The sequence below is a fragment of the Limanda limanda genome, chromosome 22, assembly GCF_963576545.1.
Source record: "Limanda limanda chromosome 22, fLimLim1.1, whole genome shotgun sequence".
NCBI lineage: Eukaryota > Metazoa > Chordata > Actinopteri > Pleuronectiformes > Pleuronectidae > Limanda > Limanda limanda.
The window spans coordinates 15,020,404-15,037,721 of NC_083657.1; the positions used below are offsets into that span (position 1 = coordinate 15,020,404).

Below are 17,318 nucleotides of genomic sequence, written 5' to 3' on the forward strand. Positions count from 1 at the left end.
CTTTACGTCCCAAGGTCTTAAAGAGGAGATAATCTTTAACTGGTCCCACGTGAGAGAAATAGTGAAATACATACTAGTAATAAAATATAAAGAAACAATTCAGACACAATGAAATATAAACAATTATAAAGTTATATAAACAACAGAATATAGTTAACAATATTGTAATATTGCACCACATTTAATATTGAAATTTAACAAATCATTGTTCTGGGGCCTGAAAGTGGAAACATTGTATTATTTTGTTTTGCACTGTATATTTACATCTACACGAGTTATAGGTAACTGATGTTTTATTCATGTCATGTTTATTAGATGTTCATTCATTTTGATAAACGTCAACCCCAACAACAGCAATGCTCTTTCAGTAAAGAAGACGTAAGAGAGACACTTAGAAGACATATCATGTAATGTAATGAATCAAAAGACACTAAAAGTAGAGGATCTGTAGAGTTTAGTATTCGAAGAGAGAAACTCAGGTTGTTTATAGTTGGTCCACGGTTGTTGTGCGGTCGATTATTAATGTCTGCAGGTCCAGACAGGTGAATCCATCGACGGTGAGCATTCTCCACTCGATTACACCGCACTCCCTGCACACAAGTTTGTTTTAAAATGGCGGCGGAAGCTCGGAGACAGGTATGAAATATTTACGATACCGGATAAACTCGTAAAAAAAAAAAAAAATGTGCCCGGTCGCACGGTTCGTTTAACGCCAGGGAAGAAGCTCCTCTCCCGGGTTGACGCCGCGGGACGGAACCGAGAAAATGTCCGTCGTGTGCGAACTTAAAGTTGGTTTGTGTTGAGGAAGAGCTGGAGAGGAAACGGGCGAGAGAGTCCGGTGTGACCGCGGTGTTTGTGTTCACCGGCCCTTGAGCTGTCCGACACCGTGTGTGTCCACCGAGCAGGAGGAGGAGGAGAAGAAGAAGGAGGAGGAGGAGATGATGGAGGAGGAGATGATGGAGGAGCAGCAGCAGGAGCAGCAGCAACGGTAGTCCCAGCATCTCCATGGAGCTCACACCTGCCACCCACCTGTAGCATCCCCCCGGCCCCGGGCGCCATGGCGAGCACGACCGTCCAGGAGCGGAGGGACAGCCGCTGCGGTGAGTCCCCGCCACGGATTAATATTGGCCAAGAAACCCGCAAACTCACAACCCGACACTGCACTTGTTGTTCTCCCCTGCTAACACCGCACCAAACTCCTTTGACATAGATCAACAAACATAAACGCAGCCCTAAATATTGTAGCTTTACCCCGTTGATCAACGACAGCACTTAGCATTTATGATTGATTTAATATCAGTGTAGAATTCGGCTTACTAAAGGCCCTTTCCTGAGGTATACATGTATACCTAAACCACCCATATACCACTTGGTGAATTATTTGAAACCAGTCTTTAGTTGGGCAGAAGCCAGTCTGCAGTGGGGCATGCTGGGATACGAGGTAAACGTTTAACTCCACACTTTAACCGTGAGGTTTTGTGTCAGGCTCTAAAGTTCAACATCCATCTGACAAGTTAACATGTGAGGTCATATCCTCTCTCGGGCCAGAAAGTGATTCTGAATGAAAATAGATGGGTGAAATGCAGCTGCACTGAAAAACAGCCTAATACATGTGAAAACCTTTTAAATTGAATGTGCCCTGTAATATTACTCCATTCATTCTGATCTTTGGCTGAAGAAGGGCCACTTTAAAAATTGAATAGTATTTTATTTTCGTTTGCCTTTCATGACTTACACAAGTGCTGGTTCCCATCATGTGGAAAAGATGATGGTTAAGTTGCATTCCACTCCTTGTGCCTGTTGCTAATGGTGTTGTGATTGTGTGTGTGCTCAACAAAGCAGACAATAAGTGCAGCAGCTCAAAACCGGCCTGGGTTTGGCCCTCACGTTGTTCACTCCTTAGTGATTAAAGCCTCATGAGTGAGTATTCAGTATATATATATTCATATATATATATTCAGTATTCAGTATCACATTTTAAATTAAGTACAATGTGATTGTAATAACAAGTGTGTAAAGTAAACCGCCTGTAATTCATTGGTGAGTTCTTGTTGCACATTATTTCCACCGTGGCACAGGAAGAACCTGTTGCTGTGTTTTGGGACAAAGTCTGTCAGGCTCACATGACCACCTGCAGGTCGGGGTTTAGAGCTTGGGCAAGAATCTGGCTTTGTGTGTCAACCAGTACACGAGAACACGTGTTGGGGTTTTTCAGTGGTTTCACACCGTGCTCTCAGTTACAGCATCATCTTTGAGAGAATGCGGCAGGTAAAGAAAGTAAATCGCAACTCGTAGAGAAAACAAGATTCAATGGTTTGTAGCTCTCTGTGTGTGTGTGCGTGTGTGTGTGTGCTTGTCATTCCCTCTCCCCCACCCCCCTGTTTTGTCCAACAGCACACATAGCTAGCAACTCTAGTGGGTGTCCGAGTTTCTGTAAAATTGATATGAAGTGTGTAACTGAACGGGTGGGAATGTGTCTGTCCCTGAGAGGCAGGAGTTGAATTAATGCAGCTCGAGAGCTTATAGACACGCTAGCTAAAGCTTAGCTTCCCAGCTGGAGTTACATAGCATGATGGAGCCCTGTTCATGTTACACAGCAGACTCCAGTTACAGCCTGGTCACTGTGGGATTAGGTTTCATCTCACAAGGCTCCTACACTCGTATGAATCTAAACCCTGATCAATTAGCAGAAGCCCTTTTTTAATAATATCATATTTTGTCAATTTGTAGACTGATGATTGGTTTGTTTATATAAAAGCCTGAATCACAACGATGGCAGATTAAGTGTGTTCCTGGAGCATAAATGAGTTGGCCTCTGTTAACCTCCACATTCTCTGCATTGCATATATCACTTTGTAATTTATAATCAGTTTGTGGTGACCTGATTAAGCATAAATCTATTTAATGCACTAGATGAGCACAAGATACACGGAAACATTGAAGGGTTCATTCTTAGATGCAACCCAGAGGAGACCTTAATATAATGTAATTATTCAAGTGTCCCCTTGTATTTTGTTTGCTTATGTGGTGCAGACAACATCACTAAACAAATCAGCAATTACTCAAACGAACTGCCAGAAGGTGAATCCCATGGGCCGGCTCTGCATGATTAGTAATTATCCTTGCTACAATGCAGTAGAGCTGAAGGCGTCGTGTTTATATGACTTGTTTTTAAAAGAATAATATTGAATTTATACTGATATCAAACAGGGAAAAGCAGAAAATTACATTTGTATTTTTATATTCATTCATACATAATAAATAAATTAATCCTTAAAAGTGTTGGAGATTGATTTTTATTCAGTTTGATTATTTAAATAATTGTGGAATGATATTGCATATTGTACAAACACACAGCAAATGTGGGACATATACATGTACATATAGTTGCAGACAGGAGATAACTACAGTAACTATAAATACAGGAAGTGTTGCAAATATTTATTTGTGACCTATTCGACAGATATTTTTTCAATGTTTATTCTGGGTTGAACCATGTTCAATGTTTATCTGTTGGATATGTCCATCGACATGTTGGTTACCTTCTGCTTTAATGCAATCATAGGTGACCTGTGCTTTACTGGCCTTAACAGTTTATCAGTGGAATTGATCGCAGTAATGTTTTAATGTGGATTTAAAAAATGTATTCAGTCAAATTGGCCCCTCTGTTTAAATTGCGTCCCTTTTTATGGCCCCCGATTAAGAAACTTCCTGGAACTTTAAAAAAGATGTAAAATCAAGAACTAATTCAGTCATGTTCTTTTTAAAGGTGTGTCTGGAGAAGCCGTAGTGGAGAATGGCTCTGTGGTCAAAGATCTGACTGCCCCTGACCTCCATGATAACACCAACCATCACTGTCATGAAGCCAGCACAACCCCACACCGGGAACCCGTCCTGCCCAGTTACAAGCCATCCTGCTCCTCTACTCCCACCTACTATAGCAGCCCCCAGAAAAGCTACTCGGACCTGGACAGCCACAGCTTGACTTCCCAGGACTCGGGTATACCCACTCTCGAGATCAACCCCCCCGAGCCCATCCTTCATAGCCACCAACGCCCAGGCGACGCAGGCCATGATTCCCCTGCAACTTTACCTTTGAATGATGACAACACCATCCGCAAATCCTCCACCTTCCCTCGCAGCGGATATGACTCTATCCGCCTCTTCAGCCCCAGCCTCAGATTATCGGCCCCCGCAGGTATGGGTCACGGGGGCGGAGCCTTAAATCGTAGCGACGACATCTCTGTGTGCAGCGTGTCCAGCATGAGCACCGAGCTGTCGGTGTCCAACGAAGACATCTTGGATTTCACCGTCACGTCCGACTCCAGCGCCATTGTCACCTTGGAGACGGACGACAGCGGCACCGCTCACTTCTCAGATGTCACGCTGTCGTCCTCTCCAGGGGACCCCAGAGACGCATGGAGTCCCATGCGACCCTACCCGGGGTCAGGTGTCATGCAGCAGGAAGAAGTTGTCAGGCAAAGTAGACTTGGACCTCTAGCTAGCTTATTCAACAGGTGAGTTCACATAAGACTCAGCATAAGTCTTTAAAAACAACCATAATTTTTAAAAGCGTTATTTCGATTGCTTAAATTTCGTGCTATTGAATATGTCACTATCATTCATTCTATTGTCTACACAGTCAAATGTAGGCAGCCTGACCAAGATGATTGTGCATTCTCTACTTCCTCTCATTACACTCTTTGCTGAAAACCTTATTGTCGCCTTACAGAAGCAAACATTGCTCAATGTTGTTTTACCAACTCGCTTAGCCAAGACATCCTGTCACCTCCGTCCTCTCTTGCATATTACAATTTCTCCAGAGCATGACCCTTTCCTCAGCTCAATATGTTACAGCATTTGGAAAGTTGAGATTTAGGACATTGTATTTATATAGAGCTTTTCTAGGCAAAGTTGTCCCAAATCCAGGACAGTGAGATTAATGCGTGGGTACATCTAATAATAAAGTCTGGTCGTTGGAACCAGTATTATTTTACACTCTCTCGGAAAGTAAAATTCCTAATTAGCACCGTCTTAGCTGAGAAAACAAAGTTGAACAACAGATTTTGCTTTGAAACTGGTTGGCAGCCCTGTGGGACCACTCAATATCTCAGGTTGTGAAAATAATTCTTCCATGTAGAAAGTGTCACTTCCCAGTCCTACGACTGTATGTTTGGGGGTGTGGTAACCTTGTGGATTCATTCTTAGATTCCTTTGAAGAGTAGCAAACGACCAGGGAAGTGTTCCGCCTGTTGCCTTTAGACAAACAAGATCCATTATCTGCACTTTGCTTCACCCACAGAGACCTTTCCTCCACTATGAACTTGCATACAGTAGTATTGCAGTTTGCTCTGACAATGGTGGTGAGTTTATAAAACGTTGTTAGAGCCCAAGCACAGACGGTGTAAGGGCCCTATTGCTTTTCCTTTGAACATACTCAAACTCTCCAAATTTCATCGGCTCTTCAGGCCTGGTGGAAATGTGCGTATTTTGGAGTAATTAGAATTGGCCCTTGCAAATTGATCAACAGCGCCTCCTAAAACGCAGCAATTCTCTCTGGTTTAAGCGTTGTACCCATGGGCTGGCACCCATACAATTAGTGGAACAGGAAGTTGGCCATTTTGGATTTAGTGGCCATTTCGGTCAATCTTTTGATGAGTCGCCATCAAAACACGAGGTTATTGTAACTCGGACACACATGGTCCAAACGACTCCAAACTGGACGTGTATGAAAGAGTCTTGGCCTGATGACCTCTACACAGAAATCATGACTTACGGAACAGAATTGCTGTAACTTCAGTTTACTTTGTTCAATGTGCCTCAAACTACATGTGTGTAACAGCAGCCTTTACAACTATTACACAGGCAAGACCTGGCATTGATATTAATTTGGCATTGATCTTGCCTATGAATCATTATTTTGGTAGTGAATCACCTGCACTGCCGAAATTCATTGTAAAAGTTTCCAGCTTATTACTGTAAGAACAGTCAAACCCCGTCCACAGTCATTAAATCACTATAACCAATCACTTTATCTGTTAAGTGGTCATTTTAAGAATAATATAAATCACCAGGAGAACAAAGGAAACAATCTCAATGAATCTCCTGAACCGTCAAGGCAACTGTGCTGGACTGACTCACAAAAAGAGAGCTGGGACAGAGCGATCTTCTCTTAGTGGCGTAGAGACAACCTGCTACTCAATGTGAGAGAAAACACACCACACCATTGGTACACTTAGGCAAGACAACAGCTCGAGGCATGTGATGACCATGAGTCTTTTGAGGAGTAGTAATGCACAGTTGTACACGTGTAGAGCAACAAAGTCCGTGGTTCATTCCTGCGGAGCGCAAGACGCATGCAATGCGGCGCCGTTTCTCCCGGACCCTGTCCCTAGTTTTAAAATGTTACACAAAATTCAGCAAAAGTTGTTTTCACACTCTCTTGCCTCATACACATGTAGCCTTTACAAACCTTATCACAAAGGCTTGTCATTTCCTTTCACTGATTTGCCACACTACACTTTCTTTTGAAGTCCTGGATTTTTTATTTTATTTAATTGTTTTGGTATTTTGCACCATGCTGCTTGCTGAAAATTCTTTCCTAAGCTGTGACTCTCACACCTGCTGTGTTGTTTTTTTAACGTGTGTGTGTGTGTGTGCGTGTGATTGGAAAAGGCTTAAGATTTTCCTCAAGGTTTTTAATACAGATTGCTTCATAACCTGCTATTAAACTATTATTGTAGCGTTACAGCACCAAGTAATAAACTGCAAGTTGTAAAAAAAAGTTATTGCAGGGCTATTATATAATTTGATAATGACCAGTAATTATGCTGTGGCTCATACTGATACTGATGATGGTATTGTTTGTTAAATTGATGGAACAGGCACAGGTGAATACAAAATTACATTTTAGTTTGTCCTGTTACTTTATAGCCACATTAGCAGCTTTAGCATTGGCTGTATGCTTGGCGGTGTTGGTCTGTAAGTCAGATCGAACAATCTCAACAGCTATTGGATGGTTTGTAATTAAATTTGGTAGAGACATTCATGGTGCTCAGAGGATAATCACTAATGACAGTTTATCTTTCAGTCCAAATTAAAGTTTGTACCAAATTTGAAGACATTCCCTCCAGCTGATCTTAAGATATAATGCTAAAGAGAAACAAACATGCTTTTTGAGGCCACCTTGACCTTTGGCCTTTGACTGTCAAAATGAAATCCAAGTTCAATTGAATGTTTGTGCCAAATGTGAAAGAATTCCTTCAAGGCCTTTCGGAGGTATTGCTTCCACAAGCCCGGAAATTTGCTTTGTGAGGCCACTGTGACCTTGACCTTTGGCCACCAAATTCTATTAAGGTCATCACTGAGTCCAAGTGAATGTTTATGCCAGATGTGATGAAATTTCAAAACAACGTAAGGCCACATGACCTTGACTTTGTGACCGTCGGCCACCAAAATGTGATGAGTCCAAGTGAATATTTGTTTGTTTTCTGAAGGCACTCTTGAAATATCATGTTCGGACGGCCAACCCGAAAACACAAGGCCTCTGTCCGATGGCTTTCTTCGGTGCAGGGGCCAACAATTCAGGCATATTTTGGAGATTATTTAGTGCAGCTTGTCTGAATTTAATGCGACTGTTGGACCTTGTCGGTAGTATGTGCTCAGTGCCATTCTAGTTGAGTCATGTGATTTTTAATGAGTAATGTGTTATGAATATTTGATAAGTTACCTTCCCAACACTGGTTAACCCTAGAAATATGTGAGTGGACATACAAGATCCCCTTGTGGCCACTAACAGTGATGATTGTTAAATTAAATTCGTTATGCTCACAGTGTAAACTATTGCTTACTGTAATTGATTTTCGATTCAGGGTGATGTATCACGTGTGAAGTAGCAGTACTTCCTTTAAATCCCCACCTCCCTCTAATTCTCTCAAGTTATCACTCTGTTATCACCCCTCGCTCACATGGAGAAGTTACTCATTCCCTGAGCGCCCTTCAGATTCCTGCGTCCCACACCCAGGAGGGGGGGGGGGGACTCTGAGGAGCAGCAGTTTCTTCACAGTCTCACTCTGCCTGAGTCCGGTGGCTGTGTTGGATTTGTGTTAGACTCTCGCTGGAAGCAATGAGTCTGAACTCGAAGAGAGCTTGGACTTAGTCAGGAGTTTTTGCTCTCCTGTGTTTACCTATTACTTCTTTCAAAGATCAAACCACTCGCTGCGTCATTCTCTGTGTTTTGATTTTGTTTTCGGCTCATTGTGTGTTGTGGTGAAGGACCAGGATGGCAGCCCCATCACTTCTTCTGTACATCGACAGGTAGGATAATAGAAACATGATTTGCTTTTTGTCTGAATAAAAGTTTGTTCTTTCAGCCTGTACATTTGTTCAAGGCACATTTTTTGTTTCTTCCCTATATGTAATGTTTTTCATTTTTATGGAAGAAAACAGCAGGGGTTTGGTGAGAAGTTGAAAACTGAGGCTTTTGTGCTGGACTGCCGGTTGCTTGTTGACTAAATATACACTGTACCTTGGATTTTATATTTGCTTGATAGAGTGTTGTTAAAATGGAGCAGCTCCGGTTTATTCGTGTCTTTTACGATGTGCGGAAAATAACTTGGTGTACTCTGCTTTCCTTCTTGTAAAAGCTTGCTCGGTATTTGTGTACGAGGCATCCTCATTGTCAAGTGAACCATACGAACCACTGGGACCCCTTATCACCTTATTTGCACACTTCAAGACTGAACATAAGTGCTGTGAAATCCCAACAATTCTTGAGAGACTTCACTACAAACCAGTCCAGTGCAAAGCCTTGGCTTGTTCTCAACATTACAAACAAGCACCTCCTGTCAGTCTTTATGGATTTCTAGCCGTTCCACTTGAGCACCCGACCATACCGGCACCCATTCAGCTGTCACATTGAGGCAAATTTGGTTTGGACTGAATGCAAATGATGCTCGTGGTTTGTGGAAATTTGTTTGTTGGCAGGTCTGAAAAAACTTGGTTATATATATTATTCCACGACTCAGTCAGGTTCTCCTTTTTTAAAGGCAAAACTCAGCTGGCCTCTGCACTTTGATCTGTGCAGCATTGTTTTATGGTGGCTTACAGGGTTACTAAAGTTCAACACTCCCCATAGTTCCATTCTTTGTTACAGTTTACTTTTCCAACCCTCGGTTTGGGCTGTGGTGTATGATGACCTGAGATACGAGTCTAAATTCAATCCATTGCTTTTGACCAGCGAACGTCTTCAAACAGCGCGCAGGCTTCTTTTCCAAACTTTCAGCTGCATCTCCTGGTGTTAGTGGATGGAGTGTGCTCTATTGTAATGGTGATGTCTTGTTTGTCGTCACGTGACCTAAATGTGGAACATCTGACATATGATGATGAACATGTGTGTCTGTCTAGATACTGCTGAAGGCCCTGAGAAGTGTATCAATAGCTCAGATGAAATCTATTCTGTGAACCAGTGTTAGGAATTATTTCTTTCTCAGTTCACAGGTTATTAATGGTCAATGTCCTCTTTCTATTATCACCTCTCTTTAGGTTGGATTTCAGCGTTTTTTCACTCTTCCATGTCAGCTGATGTGTCCTTCCTTTCTGTTTTCAGAGTTCAGCAACTTTGATTACGACAGATTGTATTGTAATGGCCGCTTTCTACACCAGCTCTGCAAGTTTTGCCCTAGAATTGTCTGACACCTTATGTTTCTCTCCAAGAAAAGACAAATTGAAATGTCATCTACAGAGTCTTGGTTACATTAGATATTGTAGCAGTGAAGCTGTGAATAAATTATTAGAGTGTCTGACTGTCCGAGCCATGCCTACGTACAGACTATTTTCATATTCCTAATAATGGATAGTATGAAAGACAACTGCTATAGTTGCATATGTTAATACGTTTTTTGCATTAAAAACCTTGGTGATGTGGTTTGACACATTCAGCACAGTGATGTAAAATATGCAGACTTTTACAGTTTTTAAGAAGTTGGCATCTTAACTCATAAGGGCAAAGCTCTGATAGACATGATGTTACAGATCTTATTTTATTTTGATTGTCGCTTGAGTAAAGTACTTAGACTAATCAATCAGATTTCAGTGAGTTATCAGCGAGTTATGGCCACGTGTCTTCCTTACAGCTCTGTCCACAGTCAACACAGGAGCCAGCTGCAGACACTGTCAGCTATCAGCTGTATCTACTCAGCGTCTGTCAGCATGTTGTCCTGTCAGCACTCCCCTGGAGGCAGCATAGAGCCCTCGGGCCATGCTGTGCTGCAGTTAGCAGGTCAAAGGTCCGATTGATCCTCCTGAAACTACGTTGTTAGTTTACACCTCCTTTCCACATCTCTCAGGTCCTCGCAGCTGAGTCCAAGTGGTGTCAACGCACTATCATTACATAAGGCAGTTGCCACGGTAATTTGCCCTTGTTGAGATTTATCACAGGCAAACCGCCAGGTGTGGACTCTTTGCTTACTCTGCCTGTTATTTTACCTTGCTCGGTCAGAAGAGGCTTTTTGTTTGACCACTTCATTCACTGCTTTTAATTAAAGCCCCCACAGACAGACAGCTCTGTGATAACACGGCTCTGACGGAGTAATGAAAGGAATAGCTGGCTAAATAGTGGCCCTGCTGAAGATAAATAAGGCTTTTCAGCAGATTTGTATGTGGCATTTAAACACCAGGTGACGGAAGATAAACAATCCATGCAGATTGCCCTCTCTTCCAGTCGAGCACTCTGTGTCGTGATAATTTGAAGTGGAAGAGAAGTTCTTCTATGAAAGCAGCAAAAATCACCCTTTAATTAAACAATGATTTATAACTGTTACTGTGATAGTGTTAAGTGTAGAGCTGGAACTATCTTTCAAAATTTTGTATTCTATTGATTGTTTTTCAATTAGTCCATTAATTCTGATTAGTTGATTGAGGCTTTGGTTAATTACCAAAAAATAACCGTAACTTCTACCATTAACTGCTCAAACTTTTACTCTTGTAAAAAAAAAAAAAAAAAGGTTAAAATAATATTGACATGACTTTAGAGGCATCGCTGCTGTTTCATAGGTTTATGAATTTTCTTTTGAGGTGCTGTGTGTATATATAGTAGAGCAGGTAACATTTCAAAGGTATTGTGCATTTAATAATATAAGCACAAAACTTTCTCCAGTGTTTCTATAACTCATGAAGTTTATTTTTAAGCGTGCAAGCATTTCAGATTTAGTGGGTGAAGGAACTTCAGGCAGTCGAATAAAACATTTTAAGATAATTTTTCATTGGCATGTGGGTGATGTACTACACATGAATTTTGATTTATTTTTAATCTCTCATTCACCTTAGATGGCAAATGACTGCTTTAAACTGTTGTAATTATATAAACATTCCCTGACCCCCCCACCAAACACACACACACACACACACACAAAATAGCCCAGAAGCAGACATCACACAATGAGCAATGTTGTTGCCATGTCGTTATCTTTTATCCCACCCAATAACATTCTGATGAACAAGATAAAAACATTTGGGCTGCTGTGCTTTCAGCCTCAGTTTTACAAAGTGTGTCGATTAGCAGTTTTATAAAGTCTCTATTTAAAAGAACAACAACATGAAAACCCCTACACTTTGTATGACTGTGACAGGGAATGGGAGCCACCATCATTGGGGTTGCATGTAAACGGTGCGAAGCTTAATTACTGTATTTACATAATCAACGTTCTGTATCTAATCGTTGTCACATAGGTTGCTTTGGGTGATTTTTTTCTATTAGCTTCTATCCCAGTAGTTATGAGGGGACACAGACTTCGGTCATAACAAGTGACCCAGAAAAGACTATGATCATCGCTTGTGTTGTATTTTTTGCTCTGTGTTTTGATGGCCAATTTATTTGTCCTCCTGCCTAATTCCCGCTCTCCATCCGGCGTCTCTCTCAGGAGCCTGTTTGCCAGGAGGGTAAAGGACAGTCGGCCAGTGGAGCAGCCGGATCCAGGGTGGAAGCTTTTCGGGAAAGTCCCCCCACGGGAAGGCCCCATCAAGGATCCTAAGAAAATCCAAAAGGTAGAAGATTCTGATTGATTTATTTTTCATTTGTTGGTGGGGAGAGATCCCAGAGTTTCTTGTCATCTGGCAAATGAAGAACGTCCCTTGTTGACTAGATTTACATGGACACAAAATCCAGTAGTTGGTCAGATAACTCCCCTACCCTGTACAACATTTTTTATGATCAGATATTATATAAAATAATAATATATAGAAATTATTATTGATAATCATCTTTCACATGAGGCAGAATAAAAAAGCGAGTTCTAATGGTTATAGTGTTTGCTTCATCCATCTTTGAAGCAGCTAGCACTAACTATGGTGCCATCTTGAGTAGCTTGGAGGTTAGCTTCCCATTTTAAACAAAAGTGTAATACTGCTGTAGAATCACTGATTAAAAAGGCCTGTGGCTCCACTAGAGACTGTGTCAAAGTGGATTTATCAAAACTACAAAACTGCAAATCGAAATCAAAAAAAAGGTAGAATGAAAACATTTCTCCTGATAATTTTCCTCAAGCAAACAACAGCCAAAATTAGAACAGAACCATTTATATACATCCCAATAACAAAATCAGGTTAATATGAGCCATTGATAGCTTTCTTTCTAAACATGCACTTGATTTGTGTTATTTTCTTGGCCAGACTCCTCTCATTGTGTCAATAACATGCATGTGTTTGTGTCACTCAGCAAGCTGAAATTCAAAATGTCAATGTCGTTCAGAGCACTGTTTTAGATGGAAAGAGTGGACCCAGAATTTCTCAGTGCCAGTGTCTCTGGCCTAATTAAAAAGCACGGTTGTTTCTCATAAACCCAAGAACAAGATGGCAGTATGTAATTAGAGCCTGGAGAAGCCTGTAATTGTGTTACCGTTTCTTGACATGAGGGAAGGAGCCCTCTCTTTTGGGCTTTGTGCTGTTGACACCGGGATGAAATTCCTGTTAATGTACCACTTGTAGCCATTTAACCTGTCACAAGTTTGGTTAAAATAACTGTAAATGTAATCTATATTGAGAAGGGTTTGATACAAAGTCTGCCAGAGGAGCGCTGTTGAAGTGTTTCCATTAACATCCAAGATGGCTCCTGCTGATGTGTGGAGGTTGAATCTGCTAATGTGACTGTATTGCATTAACTGGACACACGTTTTATCTAAAAGAAGCTCAAACTACTACGTGCTGTGTTTGATAGTTTACATCACAAACTTTATGTTTCAATCCTCTTTTATCCACAGTAATCTTGGTCTGTGCCCATTGATGACGCCCCTGTGTAATCAATAATAAACTGAGAGGTTCCAGACCCTGGAACACACACACTCACAATACACACCCTCAAGAGGTTAATATCCTCAGTCAATCTCCTCTGTGGTTGTAACCTTATATTGGACCTCAGGAATCGGTTAACAAGGATTAGCTTTCAAGCTTTTGTGCTACCAGTGGCTGTTCAAAGACGGTTCATTACACTCTTTCCGTGTAATGCTTTATTTGCCAGGGTTATTGTTCAGCTACTGCGGGACCTTCCGTGCTATTTCTATCAGCAACCTCTCTCCTTTTTTCCTTTTTAGAGCAACTTAACGGATCAAGTTTAACATTCTAATTTACACCTCTTATCTCTGACTTCAAGCACTCGGAGGCCTTGGTGTAATGTGTGGCTGCAGTGAGAAAAGAAACTGGTCTGTGGTCTGCTGAGCCTATGAATCGCATTGTGTGGCAGATGAAAAACAAGTCAGAATTACTGGGACTTGGAAGTAAGGCTGAATTGATAAATTGTTTTGTAATAATCTTGATTCGGACTGAGTGAAATGACTGGCTGGCGTACCTGACCTCCCTGCCTGTGCTCTTACTGCACATGACCCGTAGTCTTCACAAGCCGGAGAGGCACACACTACTGAAGCAGCGACAATAGTCTCAAGTTAGTGAGTAAGTCATGTAAAAGTCCGCTTCTAGCAAATTTTTCCAGGATTAACAACCCCAGCTTTAAATCCTGTGTTGACTCACTCTAATAAAATAGGGATTTATGGAGGAAGATGTTTTTTATATAACTTTGATAAACTGGTGATAGCTAATATTTTCTGCTATAAACTGAGCAAATGGCATTTTATCGATCATCATATCTGAGGTGGTTAAAGTTGAATATATGCCTCAAACGTGGGAATGGGACCAACATTATGTGTCTAAGTAAGGTCCTCCAGAATGGCTTCAGTGCTCCTTGGTGTAGATTTGGTGACTTGGGGTCAAAGCACAAGAGTTCCTTTTTATATTAGAGGTTTTTGAGACCTTACTTTTTGTTATACTGTCACAGGTCTGTGTGTTAATATGATGAATTCCCAAGTGGGTGTTGTATCTGAACAAATCTTCTAGAAAGTTCAGATCTTTCCCAGAACACTGAATACTCAAAAACTGTGCATCTTCGGTACAAGACTGCTGTGTGGCGAGCATTCTGTTTATATACAGAGAAGATAAGTCTATAAGCAGGGAACAAGGGAAACAAATCTCAAGACACAACTGGTAGATTCAGCTTGTTTTGGCACTAAAGCTGCAGCTGCTCGATGAGTCCTGACTGGCTGCAGAGAGCTGAGTGGCTGAAACCTGATCTGTTATTCTGGGGTTGATTGTGATGCCTGGGTACAACAGAGCGCAGAGCACCTTCAGCAGAGAGACCGGGGATAATAACACACGGCAGTGCTGATTTACAGACACGCAGCAGCAGCAGCATTGACAGACCTGATGCAAGGCTGCTCAGTGTAGCATCACTGCTCAGAGAGAGAGGGGTGAGTCTGGAGAGAGCGAGAAGAGGGGTGTCATGCTGCTACCACATCCTATCCAATGCGGGGTGTGTCCCTCTGTCGGCAGCTTGACTGTCCCTCTGGCCTCCTTTTGCACCTCCTGGGTGTCCGGTTGCCAGGAGTGAGCGCTCAGGGGGCAGCAATGACGCTAGGCTAGGGTTTTTGGAATCAAACCCCCACCGGAGGACTGGCCGTCTGTAAGAAACCGCAGCGTTCATGGTGAGTGAGCACTTAACACTGTGAGGACAAGCGGGCGAACGTGGGGACCCACTGTCATTCTCCTCATCTAGCCGAATCAGAGGGCATCTGTATTCAGAGCAGAGGAAGATGATTGCTCGGATTTCACACAATAGCCTCTTTCAGCTCGTTGTAGCTCTGCGTTTCATGGTGGCTGTGGACGGGGGCAGGATGCTGATTGTCAGAATGTCTAAATCACTAGACAGATGAAGATAATGGATGGGTTTCTTGATGCGTTGATCGACTAATCCCCCATCTTCACTGCAAGCATGATGGCCTTGTCTCTTTTCTAGTTTGGCTTTTTGAAGTGTCAAGGGATTTCCTCCTGCTGATCTCACTGATGCAGTAGGAGACACGGAGCTCATTTGACAGCTAAATCAGTGGGACTTTGCTGTCCAGTGAAACACCCTTTGATTAAATAGTGTTTTTGTGCCCTTCCTCATAGTTCAATGTGTTACTGTAGATAATGTAATTTGTCTTCATTCTATCTCAACTAAGCTGCCAGATTAATACAGACCTATACTCCTCCCCAGCTCCCCTGTGGTAACTGTTGTGGGTACTGCTAATACTACGGATTAAATTTCTATTCAAAGTTATTCAGATACATTCAATTATGTCGACAACATTGTATCAGATCTGTAGTTTCCAGTTACTGTAAATGACCAAGTGGGATCACATGTTTACATGGACACCGATATTCAGATTTTAACTCGAGTAAGCCAACAGTGTGCTGTGAATGCGGCGGCCATGTAAACAGTATTTTCTAAATACCTTAACCAGAAAAAGGTCGTACTTATTCTGACAATAATTGAATAAAGACGTGGAGTGTTCCGGCCTTTATGTGGACCTGGATACATCTTAATCAAATTATGACATCCTATTTTAGTTTTCACTGCAGTTTGCACCATCTACATACAGCAGTTACCAACTGCTTGATGACGGATACCTTAAGTGCAAACAAGATGCAAAAATTAAAGTAATCTTAGCTTCTCCAAAAAAAAACAAATGCTATACAGTTGCATCATACATTTAACTGTTCCAGGTTGTGGTTTTAAAACTGGCAAAATAACTTAGGACGTTATTACGTAATGACATTAGATAGAGTATGGGTGAGAGAACATCCCATTCATTTGTTGTGTATCAACATTTTCGTTGATTTTTGTTCAAGTATGAAGTTGTTGAAATTAGTTCTGCTGTGTCAGATTAAATTGATGGATGTTCTCCTGTGTTTAAGCGGTGTACACTGAAGTGCCTATTAGAAAGATATTCTAGCATTTAAGTGTTGCACTTCCATCAAGTTTGTGTTCTGAAGGTGAGCTATAGCAGTTTGGCGTTTTGCAGTGAAACCAGGCTAAGCGTCCTGCTGTGGCCTTTCATCTCTCAGCTTAAATTATTAAGAACACCAGCAGGGTTTTGATGGGGCTGTGATGCAAAGGCGACAACCCAAAGCAAAACTGGACAGTTTTACTAGTAATTGTGACATTGGTGTATTTTTAAGTCCATGTTGTACCTTTTTGCGCTCATCAAATTTGTCTGTAGTCGTTTTTTAATCATTGATGCATTGATTTACCTTGAATCGGCACCAGAAACCAACTGGATGAGGACTGGAGTTGCGTCCTAGTGTCTGCAGTTTGAAACCATAGAGGACATGAACAGCCAGCCAGCTAGTCGGTGAGTGCAGCCAGGCGCCCAGAGAGCTCTTACATCACAACCGTGAAATCCGAGAACTTTACTGAAAGCCAGTGTGACAAAGCAGGTTGCTCTGGCAGCAGGTTATCATGGGATGTAGGAGCTATTACAGCTCAGGGCTACCATGGTGGGACCGGAATAGTTTTGTATCATTGTTAAATCTGTGAAAATTTCAGAGAAACATGACTCTGTTGTTGTTTACTCGTTTTTTTTTGTTTGCTGCCAGATAACCAGATATTCTGGTTTGTGTTGTCAAATAGCCATTCATGAAAGTGTAACTTTCCAGTAGGTCTGGTCACACAGTTGTACATTTCTTTCTGCCAAGGGAGTTTCATTACTTGTATGTTTCATTTGAATTCATGTAGTCCAACAATAAAGTCTCTCAAAGCAGGATTACATGAAAACGTTGCCGACTGCGTTTTGTACATGCTTGTACATGCACATGTGATTTGTACTAAACAAACAGCCCATTTCAAACAGGCAGGTTTCGAACAGGCACTACACTAGTTTGACAAATATGAGGAAGAGCACTTAAAAAAGGAGCGTCGGTGGTGCTTGCACATATTTATTGCAAAATTAAATTGTAAT

General features: G+C 41.7%; 1 protein-coding gene across 1 annotated transcript in view; it reads left to right on the forward strand.

Moving 5' to 3' along the window:
- Positions 1–626: 626 nt before the first annotated feature.
- tbc1d14 (TBC1 domain family, member 14) overlaps positions 627–17,318 on the forward strand; it is a 32,206-nt gene continuing 15,514 nt past the window's right edge. The window contains exons 1-3 of the mRNA XM_061066106.1: positions 627–1,100; positions 3,770–4,517; positions 11,919–12,042. Coding sequence (XP_060922089.1) covers positions 1,058–1,100; positions 3,770–4,517; positions 11,919–12,042 — 915 coding nt within the window. The 5' untranslated portion in view covers positions 627–1,057. The remainder of the gene's footprint in view (positions 1,101–3,769; positions 4,518–11,918; positions 12,043–17,318) is intronic.